Source organism: Nicotiana tomentosiformis, chromosome 6, assembly GCF_000390325.3.
Source record: "Nicotiana tomentosiformis chromosome 6, ASM39032v3, whole genome shotgun sequence".
NCBI lineage: Eukaryota > Viridiplantae > Streptophyta > Magnoliopsida > Solanales > Solanaceae > Nicotiana > Nicotiana tomentosiformis.
Window position 1 is genome coordinate 120,114,378 of NC_090817.1, and position 21,392 is coordinate 120,135,769.

At 41.2% G+C, this 21,392-nt stretch overlaps 1 protein-coding gene across 1 annotated transcript in view; it reads left to right on the forward strand.

The window, feature by feature from the left end:
* Positions 1–470: 470 nt before the first annotated feature.
* Positions 471–21,392, forward strand: part of LOC117281176 (FHA domain-containing protein PS1) — a 45,967-nt gene continuing 25,045 nt past the window's right edge. Inside the window, exons 1-3 of the mRNA XM_070177750.1 lie at positions 471–966; positions 13,641–16,744; positions 16,935–17,050. Coding sequence (XP_070033851.1) covers positions 660–966; positions 13,641–13,879 — 546 coding nt within the window. The 5' untranslated portion in view covers positions 471–659 and the 3' untranslated portion in view covers positions 13,880–16,744; positions 16,935–17,050. The remainder of the gene's footprint in view (positions 967–13,640; positions 16,745–16,934; positions 17,051–21,392) is intronic.

Here is a 21,392-nt window from a genome sequence, read left to right on the forward strand (position 1 = left end):
TAAAGATAAGTACAATACTTAGCAAATCAAGTTAGTAACCCAAAAAAATAAGACGAATAAATTCTTATAGTAGGTTAAATTGCACTGATTATACAAAAGTTCATTTATACTATACTTTTAGTGGATAAAAGGGCAAGAATTCTTGGATGGGTTTCTGGATTTCAATTTGTTAATTCCTTTTTTCATGCACCAATAATTTATTTTAGACCATACATTTTAAGTCTTTATTTCTTTCTTAAATTTCATGTTAGTCAAAGTGCATCAAATAGGATTGGAGAAGTAATAAGTTTTAAAAAAGAAAAGAATGAATTGAACTAAAAATAACATGCAATTGTATAATATATGTGCAATTCATATATAATACCCGTGTATGATCATTGTATAATTTAGATATACAAATAAGAGAAGTAAACAGTAAACTCCACTGTCATTTTGGTAAAAGTCCCCAAAAAGAAAGTCCTAAGTGCCTCGACAAAAAAACAAAAATTACAAAGCTTAACATGTAATAATTCTGCTAATTAAAAGGAAAAGTTAGCCCGTTTCACACAAGCAGTACTCCCTCTATATAAAATAAGCTAACGGTCACATTTGCAACATTTCGTTCAAAAACACCCCCCTCTCCCCATCTCTTTGTGACAAATTCTTTCTGTTTCTCTTTCATGGCAGAGAATCAAGAATCTTTGGAAAAACCCAATTTACAGACTGAATTAGAGAAGAAGATTCCACTGTTTACAGTGCTAAAGAATGGAGCCATCCTCAAAAACATCTTTCTTCTTGATAATCCCCCACCTATAACCACAGCTTCTATTGAAGAAACGAAACCAGATTTTGAAGAGATTTTGTTGGTGGTTGGACGACATCCAGATTGTAACATAGTCTTGGAACACCCAAGCATCAGCAGATTCCACCTCCGCGTTCATTCTAATCCCTCTACTCACTCCCTCTCTGTTATTGATCTGTCTTCTGGTAATTCTTTAATTTCTCTTATCTTATTTAGACTATATATTCAAGCTCTGCCTTTGTAAGCCATATTTAAAAGAAGAGGGTTGTGGAAATTTTACTACTGTTTTTTTTTCTTCATAATCTTGCATATTGGTGATTTTATTAATGCACTAATGTTTCTTTATTTTTATTTTTTTCTTGATTAAGACAAGAATTTTTATGCTTAGTATTTCTCTCTATCATTTTGCTTCAGCGTACTATGAATTCTCTGTATAATTTATTGTTTAACATGCTTCATTTCTCTTTGCTCTAGACATTTTGATTGATTCTTTTTTTTTTTTTTTCTGCTTTCCTTCTATATACGGTCGAAATAAACTTCGGCAATCGTACGATTGATCGAGGTCGAAACATAATGGATCGAAGAAAGACTTCGTAATATCGAGATGAGTTTCGAAGATGGTATGAACGAGCTTCAGATTTCAAGTATAGGTCAAATAACGAGTTCGAAGTCATTATCGAGCTCGGGTCCGAATCGTACTATGATGAGATGATTTCGAGCTTAAGGGCAGAGGGCAACCGATACCGAGCCCGAATCGTCACCTGATCCCGAGTCCACATCGAGCTCTAGAAGCAATTCCGACCTTCATCGAGACATCGAGCTCGAGCTCACACACAAGAGCCGTTGCAAACACACTAAGGGAGAGAATCTCGGCGGAAATTAGGGAAAAGTTGATTTATCATGGGTTCTCCACTATGCATTTTTAATTATATCTAAAGTAGGATCCTCCACTATAAAGACGATGACTACATTTTTGTAAAGGGCAGTTTTTTGCTTACATTGTAATTCAAGCACCATATTCTCCTATATTCAAGGATTATTCTTTTAGGCTTCATTAATTAACTCATTTTGCTGAATCCTAAAAATTATTTTCTTTCCAACCTTGTTTATTTTGCATTCTTTGCAATCTATATTTGATATTTCTATTTATCCTTACGATTTGTATTAAGCTATACCACATATCCTTAGAACTACGTACAAATTAAACTCTATCCGTTTTTCGGGTAAATAGTTTGGTGCCAATCGTGGGGCTAAGGGTAACACTGATTATTTGATACGAATCTGCAAAAACACACCGTTTTGCGCTTGTTTCCGGAAGTATCTTGGATTTCGGATTAGCAACGACTAACTACCAATCAAATGGCCTCACCTATCGACAACGAAACTGGTCTTCAAGATGAGAACAACAACTTGACACCCAGTACCGAAAGACCAATTGTCAACGCCGTTGGAGCTCGAATCGAAGTGCCGATAGATATCAATTCGCATGTGGCCATTGAGGCGAACCTACATTCTGAACCTGAAAATAGCATTCATGGTAGCACTCGATCTGCAGCTCGAGATAACCATAACGTCGAGGAAAACGGAGTCAACTTGCGTATGATTTTCGAAATGTTGCAAGCTCAACAAGCAGCGATAGCTCCGTTGCAGAGCCAAACCCAGCTACCGAGCAGGCCGGAGCCCAGTCCACCTCGAGAAATTGCTCACAGAACGGAGCCAACCATAGTGAGGTCAAATGAGCAAGAATCGCGGACTACTCCCGAAATTGCTAAAATACTCGAGGAGCTCATGAAGCGAGTCGAAGCCAACGATAAATAAGTAGAAACATATAACTCCAGGGTCGATCAGATCCCGGGAGCTCCACCAATGATAAAAGGGTTAGATTCCAATAAATTCGTGCAAAAGCCTTTTTCCTCGAGCGCAACCCCAAAACCAATCCCCAAAAAATTCCGTATGCCCGAAATTCCTAAATATAACGGAACGACCGACCCCAACGAACACGTCACCTCTTACACGTGTGCCATCAAGGGCAATGATTTAGAAGACGATGAAATCAAATCTATGTTGTTAAAAAAATTCGGAGAGACCCTCTCGAAGGGAGCAATGATTTGGTATCACAACCTACCGCCGAATTGCATCGACTCGTTTGCCATGTTAGCAGATTCTTTTGTAAAAGCACACGCTTACGCCATAAAAGTCGCAACAAGGAAATCGGACCTTTTCAAGGTAAGTCAAAAGGATAACGAGATGCTAAGAGAGTTCGTATCTCGTTTTCAAATGGAACGAATGGATCTGCCACCAGTCACAGACGATTGGCTGTTCAGTCTTTCACTCAAGGTTTGAACGAACGAAGTTCGACGGCTTCACAGTGGTTGAAGCATAACCTGATCGAATACCCAGCCATCACGTGGGCCGACGTGCACAATCGGTACCAATCAAAAATTAGGGTCGAAGATGATCAGTTGGGGTCTGAACCCGCTGCTCGAAGGGATATTAATCGAGAACAAGGTCCGATCAGGGATCGATATCAATCATATAACAGAAACCACAAAATCAATGAATCGAGACGTAACCCCGGACAAAGCAACAAAAGAAGTGATCGAGGTCAAGGACCTCGGGGGCTGATGAACAGAAGTGGGTTCGACAGGCCTACCGGATCTAAGGAAGCGCCTCGGTTATCGGAGTATAACTTCAGCATTGATGCATCCGCCATTATGTCGGCTATCGGACGCATCAAAGACACTAAATGGCCTCGGCCCATGCAGACCGATTTTGCCCAGTCCCAATCAAATGTGCGAATATCATGGCACCCATGGCCACAGAACGGAAGACTGCAGGCAACTAAGAGAGGAGGTAGCCCGGTTATTCAATAAAGGGCACCTTCGAGAATTTTTAAGCGACAGGGCGAAGAACCATTTAAAAAACAGGGATTTCGGTAAGCAAAACGAACAAGAAGAACCACAGCACGTCATTCACATGATCATCGGCGGGTTCGATACCCCTCAAGGGCCGGTGCTTAAACACACTAAGTCATCGATTGTGAGAGAAAAACGATCTCGAACTCAGGATTACGCACCCATAGGAACTTTGTCCTTCAATGATGAAGATGCAGAAGGAGTCATACAACCTCATAACGATGCACTGTAATATCGTAATTATGAATAAAACTAAAGTTAAGCGTGTGTTAATTGATCCAGGTATCTCGGCCAACATCATTAGATTGAAGGTCGTACAACAGCTCGGTCTACAGGACTAGATCGTACCCGCGACCCTGGTTTTAAACGGATTCAATATGGCATGTGAAACCACCAAAGGCGAGATAATTCTGCCGATAAACATGGCCGGGACCATCCGGGAAACGAAGTTACACGTAATCGAAGGCGACATGAGGTACAACGCCATTTTTGGAAGGCCATGGATCCACAACATGAGAGCTGTATCTTCGACCCTACACCAGGTTCTTAAATTCCCAACATCGAGTGGGGTCATAACAGTGTACGGAGAACAACTGGCCACGAGAGAAATGTTTGCCGTCGAGGAAGCGAACTCAAAAGAGATCGAGCTAAAAAGAGGAGCAAGATGCCAAATAGCAATCACAGACACCAGCTTTAACCCAACCAAAAAATCGGAAGATCGATGAAGATGATGATCAAATGATCCCTAGATCCTTCGTGCTTCCCGATGATTCCAACACTACCCAATCAACGATTGAAGAGTTGGAGCAAGTCATATTAATCGGGCATTTGCCCGAACGAAAGGTATGCCTGAGAACGAGATTAACCTCCGAACTCAGGGACAAGCTTATTCAATTTCTTATCGATAACATGGATTATTTTGCTTGGTCCCATTTAGATATAACAGGGATCCCACTGGATATAACGACGCATTGGCTAAGCCTGGACCCTAGGTTCTAACCAATAAAGCAAAAGAGAAGGCCCCAATCCCGAATTCATAAAGGACGAGGTAACTAAACTTCTCAGAATAGGGTCCGTTCGGGAGGTAAAATATCCCGAATGGTTAGCCAATGTAGTTGTAGTCCCTAAAAAAGGGAACAAACTTAGAATGTGTATAGATTACAAGGAATTAAACAGGGCATGCCCCAAAGATTCTTTTCCACTGCATAACATCGATCGCATGATAGATACTACGGCCGGCCACAAGATCCTTACTTTTCTCGATGCCTATTCTAGGTATAATCAAATCCAAATGAACCCGGAAGACCAGGAAAAGACTTCATTTGTCACCAAATATGGAACATATTGTTATAATGTGATGCCCTTCGTGCTAAAAAATGCAGGAGCTACTTACCAACGCCTAGTAAACAAAATGTTCGAGGAATAAATAGGTAAAACAATGAAAGTTTATATTGATGACATGCTAGTTAAATCTCTGCGCGCAGAGGACCATTTGACCCATTTGCAGGAAACATTCGAGATTTTAAGGAAATACAACATGAAACTCAACCACGAGAAATGTGCTTTCAGGGTCGGTTCGGGCAAGTTCCTCGACTTCATGGTGTCAAATCGGGGGATCGAGATTAACCCTGATAAAATCAAGGCCATAGAAGACATCGCCATCGTGGACAGCGTAAAAGCCGTGCAGAGGCTAACGGGACGGATTGCCGCCTTAGGCCGATTCATTTCAAGGTCGTCAGATCGAAGTCACAAATTTTTCTCTCTACTAAAAAAGAAGAACGATTTCGCTTGGACCCCGGAATGCCAACAGGCATTATAGAAATTAAAACGATATCTATCGAGCCCACCACTGCTTCATACTCCAAAAACAGACGAAAAACTTTGCTTGTACTTGGCAGTATCGGAAATCGCGGTAAGCGGTGTCCTAGTTCGAGAAGAGCAAGATACGCAATTTCCCGTCTATTATGTAAGTCGAACCTTAGGAGAAGCAGAAACTAGATATCCACACTTAGAAAAATTGGCACTTGCACTGATAAGCGCCTCTAGAAAGTTAAGACCGTACTTTCAATGTCACCCCATATGCGTATTGACCACTTACCCACTCCGTAATATTTTGCACAAGCCCGAACTATCAGACCGATTGGCCAAATGGGCCGTCGAACTCAGTGGGTACGATATCGAATATCAACCCCGTACGACCATCAAGTCTCAAATTTTAGCGGACTTCGTGGCCGATTTCACGCCGACCCTCGTACCCGAAGTTGAAAAAGAACTCTTATTGAAATCGGGTATGTCATCGGGGGTATGGACCCTTTTACGGACGGGGCTTCGAATGTGAAGGGGTCCGGGCTAGGCATCGTTTTAAAGCCACCCACGGGTAACACTATTAGGCAATCTATCAAAACTACTAGGTTGACTAACAACGAGGCCGAGTATGAGGCCATGATTGCAGGTCTCGAGCTAGCTAAAAGCTTAGGAGTAGAAGTCATTGAAGCCAAGTGTGACTCTTTGCTGGTGGTAAATCAAGTGAACAAAACCTTCGAAGTTCGAGAAGATAGAATGCAAAGGTATTTGGACAAACTGCATGTCACTCTGCACCATTTCAAAGAATTGACTTTACAGCATGTTCCACGAGAGCAAAACAGTGAGGCCGATGCACTTGCAAATTTGGGATCATCGGTCGAGGAATCGAGATAAGCTCAGGGATTGTCGTTCAACTCTCGAGATCCGTGATCGAAGAAGGTCATGCCGAGATAAATTCTACAAGCTTAACCTGGGATTGGAGGAATAAGTATATTGAATACTTAAAGACTGGAAAGCTCCCATCGGACCCTAAAGATTCGAGGGCCCTACGAACCAAAGCTGCTCGATTCACATTAACTGCAAACGGATCGTTATACCGAAGGACATTCGATGGACCATTGGCGGTATGCTTAGGTCCAGGAGACACCGACTACGTCCTACGTGAGGTGCACGAAGGCACTTGTGGAAATCACTCCGGTACCGATTCATTAGTCCGAAAAATAATCAGGGCAGGGTATTATTGGATCGATATGGACAAAGATGCAAAGTAGTTTGTTCGAAAATGTGACAAATGTCAAAGGTTTGCACCGATGATCCATCAGCCCGGAGAGCAACTTCACTCAGTCCTATCCCCATGGAACGTTATACCGAAGGACATTAACTGCAAACGGAACGTTATACCGAAAGACATTCGATGGACCATTGACGGTATGCTTAGGTCCAGGAGACACCGACTATGTCCTACGTGAGGTGCACGAAGGCACTTGTGGAAATCACTCTGGTGCCGATTCATTAGTCCGAAAAATAATCAGGGCAGGGTATTATTGGATCGATATGGACAAAGATGCAAAGGACTTTGTTCGAAAATGTGACAAATGTCAAAGGTTTGCACCGATGATCCATCAACCCGGAGAGCAACTTTACTCAGTCCTATCCCCATGGCCATTCATGAAATGGGGAATGGATATCGTCGCCCCCCTGCCATCGGCCCCAGGTAAAGCTAAGTTTATTTTATTTATGACTGACTATTTCTCTAAATGGGTTGAAGCACATGCATTCGTGAAAGTAAGAGAGAAAGAGGTTATAGACTTTATCTAGGATCATATCGTATGTCGATTCGGGATACCCACTGAAATAGTGTGTGACAATGAAAAACAGTTTGTCGGCAGCAAAGTGACGAAATTCTTCGAAGACCACAAAATAAAAAGGATATTATCAATACCGTATCACCCCAGTGGGAACGGACAGACTGAATCAACGAACAAAACTATCATTCAAAACCTAAAGAAGAGGTTGAACGACGCTAAGGAAAAATGGAGAGAAATCCTACCCGAAGTTCTTTGGGCATATCGAACAACATCAAAATCCAGTACGGGGGCAACCCCGTTCTCCTTAGTATATGGCTCCGAAACCTTGATTCCAGTCGAAGTCGGGGAACCCAGTGCCAGGTTTCGATATACAACAGAAGAGTCAAATAACGAGACTATGAACACTAGCCTCGAATTATCGGATGAAAGACGAGAAGCTGCTCTCATCCAATTGGCTGCCCAAAAGCAGCGAATCGAAAGATACTATAATCGAAGAACCAAGCTTTGCCATTTTAAACTCGAGGACTTAGTGCTAAGGAAAGTCACCCTCAGTACCCGAAATCCAAACGAAGGAAAAGTAGGACCGAACTGGGAAGGATCGTATTAGGTTCTCGAAAACGTCAGAAAAGGATCTTACAAGCTCGGTATTATAAACGGCAAACAACTATCAAGCAATTGGAATGTGTCGCACCTAAAACGATACTACTGCTAAGGTATGACCCTCCCATATTCGTTTACATTTCGAAACTAACCCCTGCAGGAGTCCGATCAGGAGCTAAGATGGATCCTTCAATACGAAGCCCTAGGTTTGAAAGCACGCGTTGCACTCTTTTCCCCTTAGACCGGTTTTATCCCAAATGGATTTTTCGGCAAGGTTTTTAATGAGGCAACCATTGATCGTGCTAAACATAGAAACAATTTGACAGTATCCGAGGCCTCTTTACAATCGACCTCGAATACTGGGGGGCATTTGCCCTCAAATATATCAAGTTCTGATGCAAGAAAGTTATTTCGTAACAATAGGGTTCCAATAGGAAAAGTTGTAAGAGCCAAATAGTCAAAACGAACCATGCTCATGTAGTTGGCCCGAGCCCTGACGCAAAATATGAACACATGTATAATGACTTGCAAAGAAATTTTTCTTCTTTACCCAAATCTTGTATCCAAGAAAAATTCCTCAATTTCGAGATCTATTATGCAAACAGGATTGAGATAAATCTCCGAGTTCGAGCAAGCACCCACTCGACTATTACGCCTATGGGCTACATTACTTCGAGTTCGAAACATTCACTCGACTAATAAGCCTACGGGCTACTCTTATTTCGAGTTCGAGTAAGCACTCACTCGACCATTACGCCTACGGGCTACATTACTTCGAGTTCGAAACATTCACTCGACTAATAAGACGGGCTACTCTTATTCCGAGTTCGAGCAAGCACTCACTCGACCACTACGCCTACGGGTTACATTACTTCGAGTTCGAATCATTCACTCGACTACTAAGCCTACAGGCTACTTTTATTTCAAGTTCGAGCAAGCACTCACTCGACCATTACGCCTACGGGCTACATTACTTCGAGTTCGAATCATTCACTCGACTACTAAGCCTACGGGCTACTTTTATTTCGAGTTCGGGCAAGCACTCACTCGACCATTACGCATACGGGCTATATTACTTCGAGTTTGAAACATTCACTCGACTAATAAGCTCACGGGCTACTCTTATTCCGAGTTCAAGCAAGCACTCACTCGACCATTATGCCTACGGGCTATATTACTTCGAGTTCGAAACATTCACTCGATTAATAAGCCTACGGGCTACTCTTATTCCGAGTTCTAGTAAGCACTCACTCGACTATTACGCCTATGGGCTACATTACTTTGAGTTCGAAATATTTACTCGACTAATAAGCCTACGGGCTACTCTTATTCCGAGTTCGAGCAAGCACTCACTCGACTGTTATGCCTATGGACTACATTACTTCGAGTTCGAAACATTCACTCGACTAATAAGCCTACGGGCTACTCTTATTCCGAGTTCGAGCAAACACTCACTCGACCATTATGCTTACGGGCTACAATACTTCGAGTTCGAATCGTTCAATCGACTACTAAGCCTACGGGCTATATTACTTCGAGTTCGAAACAGTCACTCGACTATTACGCCTATGGGCTACATTACTTCGAGTTCGAATCATTCACTCAACTAATAAGCCTAAGGGCTACATCATCTCAAGTTTGAGCAATCACTCAACTCGACTACTAAGCGTGTGAGCTACCTTATTTCAAGTTTGAGTAAGCGCTCACTCGGTTATAAAGGCTACGAAGTCCAAATTCGATCAAATTGCCTAAATCCTTATGAAAATATTCATAAGGCATGAATAAAATCTTCACAAGGCAGGAAACAAAACAGAAGCAAGTCGGTAAAAGAAAAAGATATTTATATATATACAAAATTGTTTACATGATTGATTGCAACGTAGAAACTAAGGGCTAAGTTTCTTGGTTATCTCCGGGAGCGGTCTCTTCTCCACCGGGCTCCCCCCCGTTCTCGGACACGCTCTTATTCCCATCATCATCATTATCATCATCATCATCATCCGAAGCCAAGGCTTCATCATCGAAAGCCAAGGCTTCAGCATCGGCTTCGAGTTCTTTAGCCCTTTTTATCTTTTCAGCGAGATCGAAACCTCGAGCATGGATCTTCTCGAGGGTCTTCCTCCGAGATCGGCACTTAACAAGTTCAGCGACCCAATGTGCTCGAGTATCAGCAGTTTCGGCTGCCTCTCTTGCTTGGACCTGGGCAGCTTCAGCATCGGCCTGATAGACGGCCACGAGCGCATCCGCATCGACCTTTGCCTTTTCGGCGTCATATTCGGCCTTAGCAAGTTCAGAGGCCAATCGAGCCTCAAGCTCCTCTATTCTTCTTGCTTGAACCGAGCCTTTCTCCTTCATTCTTTGGAGTTGGTTTTCGGCCGATGATAATTGGGCTCGAGCAGCTTCTTTCTCTGCAGCAAAGCGGTCCATACCTTATTTCCACTTCAAAGACTCTGCTTTTATAACATCGACCTCTTCACGAAGTTTTTCGATCATCTCAATTTTCTGCTGCAGCTGTGAGACCGAAAAATTAGCCATCGTTCCGGTATCGAGCCCATAGGCTTTTAAAAGTATTATTACCTGCTTGGATAGATCGGTCTAATCTTGGTGAGCCTTGGCCAACTCAGCTCGGAGGTTTTTTATTTCCTCTCCCCTTTGCCCTAAGAGGAGTTTTAGGGAGTTTCTCTCCTCCGTAACCCGTTGAAGGTCGGCCTCGTATCGACGCAGCTTGGTTCGGGATCGAGAACATGCTTCTCGATGAACTGCCGCGGCCTGCAAAGAAAGAAGAAAAGAAGTTAGAAAAGAAAAGCAAACATAAAGGTAATACCAACAAAATAATTTAATGCTTACCTAATTCAAATCCTGCTGCACCCCGTGAAAAAGATCCGATGCATCACTAGTACCGGCAACGTCCTCGACACCGGTAAACATGTCACGAAAAGGATCCTCTCCATCATGAGGCCTGTCTAGTTGGAGGGCCCCCAAAGCTTGGGCTTCCCGAATCGCCCCTGCGGAAAAAGCAGGAAAGGTGGGCGAGTCTTCGATTGCTAGTGCCCCAAAAGAATCACTTGGAGCATCCTCTTCGGTTCGAAGATATTCGAGGAGAGCCCCTTCAGACATATCCCCCATCCGTTGGCTTCGATGGGAAGCATCTTCGATCTCTAACAACTCAGGGACTCTGCCCGAATCTTTCTCCGATATATCCTCAGTTCGAAGCGGAGCCTTATGAACCACCATCGATCCAGTTGCCTGTGGAAACGTCGGTGGTCTTCTTCGTTCGGGCCGCCAGCGCGGCCATCATTTTCTTCTTCTTCGTCTTCATCCCTTAGGCGCAGAACTGATTCTACGGTCAAAGGAATGGTATTCTTGTTCGGCTTACGAGCCGTCCTCTTCTTCGGTTTTGGATCTTCGGAAACGGAGGGCCTTTTCCTCTTATTATCTTTCATCGGCTTTGGGACAGAGGCCGAAGCCTCTTCCTCGACGGACGAGGGCCTCAAAACCGCATCTTTGCCCACACCTACATACGGGAAATTTTATCAAAGTGTACGGAAAGCATCTTGTTCGAACTACCAAAAAATACGAGAAAGGAGCTTACCATGATTTTTGGCCTCCCATCGGCCCTTTGACAAATCACGCCATGAGCGCTCGACGTATGTGGAGGTCGAAGCCAGAGCACGTACCCAGTTCTTGAGATCGAAAATTGCGCCGGGCATCCAGGGAACCGCTGCATCACAAAAAGGGAAATATCGGTGAGAAAAGAAATGAAAGGGCAAAATAGAAGGAAGTAACAACAGAATTACACTTACGCTTCATATTCCACTCCTTGGGAAAAGGTATCTTTTCAGTCGGAATCAGATCCGAAGTCCTTACCCGAACGAACCTGCCCATCCAGCCTCGATCCCTGTCCTCGTGGCTCGAAAACAGAGCTTTGGTAGCCTGACGCTGAAGTTTTATTAACCCTCCTCGAAAAAGGCGGGGACGGTACAATCGGATGAGATGGTCAAGGGTGAACGACACCCCCTCGATTTTGTTCACAAAGTATCGGATCAAAATAACGATCCGCCAAAAAGAAGGATGGACCTGGCCTAGGGTTATTTGGTATTGACGACAGAAGTCAATAATAACAGAATCAAGGGGACCTAACGTGAAAGGGTAAGTATACACGCTTAAAAACCCTTTCACGTAAGTGGTGATATCTTCGTCAGAAGAAGGGATTATTATTTCTTTGTCTTCCCAATTGCAATCTTTCTTTAGTTGTTTGAGGTGCCTCTCGGTTATCGAACACATGTACCTCGATACTAGCTCACATCGGCCGGGAACCGATGAGCCTTTATCGACCTTAAAATCAGAGGTAAGAACACACGCCCCAGGAACACACTCCTCAGGCCGTGGCTCTACCGGTGTTTCGTCGGCGGCAGACTGTGAAGATGAAGCTTTCTCTTTCTGAGGAATGGTTTGTGATGTTTTCGTCATTTTCAAATTTAAAGGTCAAGAATAGAAGAAAGTGACAAAGATTTGGTAGTTTTGAAGAAGGACTTTTGCAAAGAAGAATCACAGATTTGCGAATAAACTCAAAGGGTATGAAAAAGAACTTGGGAAATTTGGAAGATTGAAGATGTAAAAGTGGTAAATGGTAAAAGGAAGGGCTATTTATAGATTAAAGCAATGGCGGTTCAATATCAGCGGTGGCCGACCACCGTCTGACATGCATTAAATGCCTTGAATAACTAAATCGACGGGACAGCTATCACGTGCGTCATGATCGAACCCGATGTGAACGTCAGCTTATAATCCAATCGAGCCATTGAGAAATCATATCGTTTCTCACCACATCCTTCCCGAGAAACGAGGGGACTATCTGTATACAGTCGAAATAGACTTCGACCTTCGTACGATTGATCGAGGTTAAAACATAATGGATCGAAGAAAGACTTCGTAATATCGAGATGAGTTACGAAGATGGTATGAACGAGGTTCAGATTTCAAGTATAAGTCAAACACTGAGTTCGAAGTCATTATCGAGCTCGGGTTCGAATCGAACTATGATGAGATGATTTTGAGCTTAAGGGGCAGAGGTCAACCGATACCGAGCCCGAATCATCACCTGATCCCGAGTCCACATCGAGCTCTAGAAGCAATACCAACCTGCATCGAGGCCGATCGAGCTCGAGCTCACAGATAAGAGCCGTTGCAAACACACTAAGGGAGAGAATCTCGGCGGAAATTAAGGAAAAGCTGATTTATCATGGGTTCTCCACTATGTATTTTTAATTATATCTAAAGTAGGATCCTCCACTATAAAGAGGATGACTACATTTCTGTAGAGGGCAGTTTTTTGCTTACATTGTAATTCAAGCACCATATTCTCCTATATTCAAGGATTATTCTTTTAGGCTTCATTAATTGATTCATTTTACTTAATCCTAAAAATCATTTTCTTTCCAACCTTGTTTATTTTGCATTCTTTGCAATCTATATTTGATATTTCTATTTATCCTTACGATTTGTATTAAGCTATACCACATATCCTTAGAACTACGTACAAATTCAACTCTATCCGTTTTTCGGGTAAACACCTTCATTTGATTTTGATTTATCTAGTCAGTTAATTTTCTCTGCATATGTTGGTGGATTTTCCAGTTAATTCACATTTCTGTTGTTGTTTATTACCTGAGCCTTGTTGTTTGTTGTTTATTACTGTAGTAGTTTCTGACTGTGGTTTTGCTGTTGTTTTAGTCCATGGGACATGGATTTCTGGTAACAAGATTGAACCAAGGGCAGCCAAGAAGAGAGCAATATTGCAACCAGTAATGGATTCAATCCTCTCAATGTTAATGTTAGAATCCAATCGACAAACTCCAACTCTACTGGAAGCAAGGATGAAGGGCAATGTAGCTACAAGGGGTATGAAGCCTTATCAAATTCCCAATCCATCCCAGTATGATAGTCACATGGATTGTGAGAGGAGTGAATAAAGCACACAAGCAAAAGGAGTTAAAACTATAAAGGAGAAACAAATGAGGCCGATAGCTATACTTGAGCATAGAGTAACTGAAAATAAAGAAGCAAAAATTATCCAAAAAATAGCACCAGGATGGAGTTGGGTGTCTAAAGAATAATATGGATACTATGGAATCCTAGATTATGTGACTTTAGTATGATTGACAATGATGCACAATTTATCTATGATCAAGTTAGGATGCATGAGATGAAGCTGGTATTCGACTTCACTGCGATCTATGGACTTCATACAATACAAGAAAGCAGGAAACTATGGGGGAAATTGCAGGGATTGGTGAATGTGCAACAGGGACCATGGTTAGCTATGGGGGGATTTCAATACAATCTTGAATCAAGAAGACAGACAACATGGAACACCAATACAAGACTATGAAACAAGGGACTATAGAGAATTCCTGCTGAATACAGGACTGACTGAGGTTAAGGACCTTTGGTAGGAAGTACACATGGACAAATAACCACACTTACAGTAGAATTGACAGAGCCGTTGCTAATGCAACTTGGATGAATACAATGTCAACAGTAACAGTGCAAATAATAGAGCCAATGTTCTCGGATCATTCCCCACTTGGAATCAGTTTTGATATGGCCAACAAGATGCAAGGGAAAGCCTTTTAGGTTCTTTAACTGTATGGCTGAACACCAACAGTTCTTGACACTGATAGAGAACAACTGGGAGAAGCAAATAGCAGGTAACTACACGAGGAAGGTGTGGAGCAAGCTGAAATAGATTAAGCAAGATTTGAAGAAGCTTAACTCTGAGCAATCTATAAGAGTAGAAAAGAAGCTGAAGCAGATCAGACAACAATTGCATGAGGTGCAGAAGAAAATGGATACAGAATATCAGAATAGTTCTCTGATTGAAGAAGAAAGAGACCTAAGAAACCAACTGGAAAAATGGGGTGGGATTAAAGAGAGCATCTACAAACAAAAATCCAGGGTACAATGGCTTAAAGAGGGTGACTCAAACTCTATTTATGTCTTCGCAAGCATGAAAAATAGATGCTCCCAGAACCATATCAGAAGGCTTAAAACTGATCGAGGGGACATCATACAGTCTGATGTTGAAATTGAAGAAGTTATTGGTTTCTACAGGGGACTGCTTGGAACAACAACAAGTACTCCACCTGCAATTAATCCTAATGTGATCAAGGATGGACCAACCCTGAACAGGGAACAACAAGATTGATCAGACCAGTCACAAAAGAGGAGATATACCAGGCACTAAAAGATATAGATGATATGAAAGCACCAGGGTGTGATGGACTGAATGATGTATTTTTTAAGAAAGCATGGCCCATTATAGGAGAAGAAGTTACTGACGCTATTCTTGAAAGCAAAAGGAATCTTTTCACCTTTTTTTCCGAACGTGTGTCTTTGTACATGGTATATGTACCTCTACTTATACAAACAAAGGGGAAAGATAAAGAGACAAAGACCCATAAGGCCATAACCAATTCTGTACAAAAACAAAAAAAAAAAAGGACAAAGACCCATAACCAACTATATTTTATACAACTAGACAACTATATGTACTATGTCTTGATATTGCTTCTGCTTGCTCAATATTTGAGGCACCTTTTGTGAGAGCTCTGTTAACACCCCCTTCAAGTGGGAGCCCGTAGATCGGACTCCCAACTTGCCCAAAAAAACTCCGATGAAGAGGTCCTGCCAATCCTTTTGTGAAGATACCGGCGATTTGGGTTGTAGTTGGAACAAAAAGACAAAGAAATTAGACCATCGAGCAGTTTTTCGCGGACGAAGTGACAATCAATTTCGATGTGCTTTGTTCGTTCGTGAAAAACTAGGTTTTTCGCTATGTGAATCACAGCTTGATTGTCACAATGGACAGAGACTGGAAGCGAAGGGGAAATGGATATGTCAGCAAGAAGACGAACAATCCATGAAAGTTCTGCTACCAAACGTCGGATATATCGATATTCAGCTTCTGCCGAAGACAAAGAAATCACTTGTTGTTTCTTCGATTTCCGGGAGACGGGGCATCCACTTATGCTCAAGAAGAAACCACTAATTGATCTTCGAGTATCCGAGCAAGATGCCTAATCTGCGTCACAATAACCCAAAATCTGAAATGAAGGCTCGGATGAGAAGAAAAGTCCCAAACTTGGATCATTTCGAACATATCAAAGAGTATGTAAAGCTGCCTGATAGTGTCCAGATCTTGGAGATTGCATGTATTGACTCAAGGTATGTATAGCAAAGGATAAATCTGGTCGGGTATTTGTGAGGAATTTAGCTTCCCCAAGAGCTTCCGATAAATGGTAGGATCAGGCAAAAGCTCACCAGAATCAGCAGTAAGCTTAATGTGTGAATCAAGCGGAGTGCAAACATCTCTCGATTGTAGAAAATCAAACTTAGAAATGAGGTCAATTGCAAATTTCCTCTGAGTCAAAATGATATCTCCAGGCTCGTAAAAGTTCCATACCTAGAAAATAACTTGCTTCTCCTAGGTCCTTAATTCAAAATTCAGAACCAAGGAATGATTTTATCTCACTGATTTCTTCTTGATTGTTTCCTGTTAGGAGAATGTCATCAACATATACGGCTAATATAGTCGTTAGAGTCCCAGATATTTTGAAGAACAAGGAGTAGTCATTGACCGAGGAGGTGAAACCTCTGGATCGTAAAGCAGAGGATAGTCGAGCATACCATTGGCGCGATGCCTGTTTCAAACCATAGAGGGACTTGCGAAGACGACAGACATGGGAAGAGCTTGGAGGTGCAATTCCTGGTGGAAACTTCATAAACACTTCCTCGTGCAAGTCGCCATGTAAGAAGGCGTTATTAACATCTAACTGGTATATGTTCCATCCCTTCTTCACTGCAACAATTAACAAACATCTGATAGTTGTCATTTTCACCACCGGTGAAAATGTCTCTGTGTAGTCTACTCCCTCTCGTTGTGTATCTCCTCGTACTACTAGCCTTGCTTTGAGTCTTTCCAAACTTCCTTCAGATTTGAGTTTAACTTTGTACACCCATTTGCAGGGCAATGCTTTCCTTGCAAAAGGGATTTGAACTACTTCCCAAGTGCAATTGGATTCTAATGCCTCAAGTTCTTTTGCCATAGCTGCTTGCCAACCGGGATGAATGGCTACTTCTTGGTAAGAATTTGGCTCAGAAATTTGGCATATAGAGTTAACAAACTATTAATTTGGTTGAGAAAGTGCAGAAAAAGAGTAAGAGTGAAACGGGGTAAAAGGTGGGTTTGGTGAAATTACTGAATAAGCAGCATCGCATATGTAGTCTGATAAATATTTAGGTGCATTATGCTCTCTAGAAGATCTACGTAGCCCATCTGCTGGAGCTGATTCAACTCTAGATGTAGACAGAGTAACAATGGGGCAATCTTTGCCTCTAGGACTGGAAGATGATAAAGAAATAACACCTGGTGTAGTTACATTAGGTGAATTAGATTCCTGTTGTGAAGAAAAAATATGTATTCCCTCATCAGAGACAGGAAAACTGACTGGAAACAATTTTGACATAGGAGTGGAATAAGAAAAAGGGAATATAGACTCAAAGAATTTGATATCCCTAGAAACAAATACGTGATTCGATTGAATGTTCAAAATTCTATATCCTTTATTTCCAAAAGGGTAACCTAAGAAGACTCTAGGGATTGCTCTAGGGTGTAGTTTATCTCTATTTCTAGAAAGAGTAGAGACAAAGCATAAACAACCGAAGGCTTCAAATGAGAGTAATCTGACAATTTGCCAAACAAAACTTGATAGGGTGATCTATTATTTAGAACTCTTGAAGGGAATCTATTAATCAAGTAAGTTGATGTTAGCAAACAATCACCCCAATATTTCTTTGGTAAATGAGACTGGAATAATAAAGCTTTACATGTCTCTAATAAGTGTTTGTGTTTTCTTTCAACTACCCCATTTTCTTGTGGGGTTCCAATGCATGATGTGTGATGAACTATCCCTTTGGAAGTAAAGAAATCTGAAGGAGTTATTCCTGTCCCTAACTCATATGCATTATCTGATCTTATGATCTTAACCTTGGCTGAGAATTGTGTTTCTATAAGAGCTAAAAAGGATTTAAGGGTAGGGAAAGCATTAGACTTTGTAGATAAAAGATAGGCCCAAGTTGCCCTTGAAAAATTATCCGCAATAGTAAGAAAATATCTTTCTCCCTTGTAAGTGGGAACATTATAAGGACCCCAAGTATCTATGTGTAGTAATTCAAAGCACTGTTTAGAGCTAATAGAGCTTGTTGGAAAAGGCAATTTAGACTGTCTTGCCATTGGGCATATGTCACAAGGAAAAACCTGTTTATTTTTTGATGAAAGAGATATATTCTTTATATTTTTCATTGCATGATAAGGTAAGTGCCCCAATCTTAAATGCCAAAGTCTGTTGGAATTCATAGAATCAGAAACTGCAGTTTTATTCATTTTCAAACTTTCATTAGATGGAAAAATTCCTCTTACAGATATTTGAATAGACTCTGGGACATAACTACACGATTGAACAAAAGACTCCAAGTTGGCTGCACTACAAGTCTTCACATGATTTTTAGGAAAAAGAAAGAAAGGCTCATTGGACACTCTAGACTTAGTTGAATCAACTCTCAACATATAGAGACCAGCAAAAGCTTCACCAAGTACCATTTGCCTCTTCAGAAAAGGGGCTTGTGCAAGACATTCAGATTTAGTAAACAAAATATTAGAATTTAGCTGCTTACACAATTGGTTAACAGACAAAAGATTATGGTTGAAAGAAGGAATATAAAGAACATTATGCAACTCAAGTTCAGGTGAAATTAATACACTTCCTAAACTGTACACTTTGACTTTATAAGAATTTGACACAATTGGTTAACAGACAAAAGATTATGGTTGAAAGAAGGAATATAAAGAACATTATGCAACTCAAGTTCAGGTGAAATTAATACACTTTCTAAACTGTACACTTTGACTTTATAAGAATTTGGTAGTGTAACTTGAATAGGGAAAGGGAGTTGTTTGAAATTGTTTAGAAGTGTTTTATCATGAGTCATATGTTGTGAGGCTCCTGAATCAATTATCCAAAACTTGGATGTGATAGTTGTAAAACAAGAAATAAAGGCGTGAAAAGCAGTACATTTACCCACATAGTTGGCACTTACATTAGCATCAGAACCTGAAGTACCTATGTTTCCAGCTTGCACAGATTGTATCATCTGAATCAACTGCTCACACTGTTCTTTTGTGAACCCCTGTGGATTCATTAGGCTAGGTGCAACACCTCGAGTGATAACTGCTCCTCCTCCTGATGTTTCACCTTCCTCAATCACTGCTGCATTAGCCTGAATATTTCCAAAGTTTCTCTTTGGCTTAGTGAACTTGAAAGACGGTGGGTACCCAACCAGTTTATAATATTTCTCTTTCTGGTGTCCCTACTTCTTACAGTAAGAGCAGAAGTTGTTTTCCTTGCTTCAGTGTTACTGTTATAATTTCTACCCCTGTACTCACTATTAGTTTTTTGTGCATTAACATTGAAAGCACTGGGCTCAACCGACACATGGTGATCAGAGCGTACCTCCCTTTGAGACTCTTCATGTAAAATGATTGAATAAGCTTGTGCTGTGGAAGGAAGAGCTTCATCATGAGGATGTTTCCCTTTACTTATCCCTCATTGAGCCCCATCAAGAACTAGATTAGCTTTTGATCTTTATTCATTTTGTGATTGTGAGTTTTTGCTCCACAGTTGCACTCACACCCACAAGCCATGAAGGTATTAAGAACTTTCATTTGATCCCAGATTCTTTTGAGCCTGGTAAAGTATGCTGCAACATCATTTATTCCTTGCAAAATGTTGTTAAGTTCTCTTTGTAGCTGGAATAACTTTGCACCATCAGCTTGGCCATATCTTTGTTCTAGCTCAGCCCAAAGTTCTCCAGCTGTTTGAGAGTAAATGACACTTTCTGCTATATCCTTGCTTAAGGAGTTTAACAGCCAAGCAATGACCATGTCATTGCATCTCCTCCATTGTGCAAACAGAAGTGAGTTCTCAACTGGTTTTTGACATGAACCATTGATGAATCCTTGTTTGTTTTTAGCAGAAAGAGAGATTAATACCCCCCCTTCTCCAATTTCCATAACTGGTTCCATCAAAACTGACATTAATAAGGTTCATTCCAGGAGAATCAGAAGAGTTGAGAAAATATGGATGAGTTCCATCCACCAAATTTGAAGCTACTACTGTGGTATTCCCAACAGCAGCATCAAGGATAGTCCCGGGTGTGACTTCTCAAGGATTCTGAAGCAACAACCATAACAAGGAAATGATAGAACAGAAAGATGAAGGAGAAAAAAAAAGGAAAAAAAAAACAACAACAAAGGATAGAGAAATAAGATCTCTAAATTAGAGCACCTGCTCCTGATACCATGAAAGCAAAAGGAATCTTTTCACCTTTTTTTCCGAACGTGTGTCTTTGTACATGGTATACGTAGCTCTACTTATACAAACAAAGGGGAAAGACAAAGAGACAAAGACCCATAAGGCCATAACCAATTCTGTACAAAAACAAAAAAAAAGGACAAAGACCCATAACCAACTATATTTTATACAACTAGACAACTATATGTACTATGTCTTGATATTGCTTCTGCTTGCTCAATATTTGAGGCACCTTTTGTGAGAGCTCTGTTAACAATTCTACACTTCTTTGCAACTACTGAGATGTTTAAAGCTATTGATTGCACTTCAGTAACACTTATTCCTAAAGTTAAGAATCCAGAATCAGTTAGGAAATACAGACCTATCTCATATTGTACCTTTCTGTATAAAATCATCTCTAAAGTCCTAACAAAGAGGCTACATGAGGTTATGGAGGTATTGCTAGATAACTGTCAATCGATGTTTGTACCAGGTAGACTGATAACTAATAACATAATACTCAGCCACGAGTTAGTTAAAGGCTATGGCAGAAAAGGGCTATCACCAAGGTGCATGATGAAGTTGGATATGCAGAAAGCATATGATTCACTCGAATGGGTCTACCTGGAGCAGGTTTTGATAGACTTGGATTTTCCTGATACTTTCATTAAATGGATCATGAATTGTGTGCAGAGTGTCTCTTACTCTATTTTGCTGAATGGCTAGCCAACAACACCTTTTGATGCAAAAATAGGTCTAAGGCAAGGGGATCCCTTATCTCCATTCCTTTTTGTTTTAGCTATGGATTACCTGACACGAAACTTGAAGTCACTAAGGCTGATACCAGATTTCAATTTCCACCCCAAATGTGACAAAATGAAGATAGTGCAGTTTGGTTTGCTGATGACCTGCTTCTATTCTGCAGGGGTGACATAGGATCAGTGAAACTATTGTACGATTGTTTCCTCTAGTTTTCTCAGAGTTCAGGGCTCACAATTAATAAAAGCAAAAGCTCAGTTTTCTTGGAGGTATACCGGAAAAGGATCAATTCGATATTCTGACTGTGATGGGATTC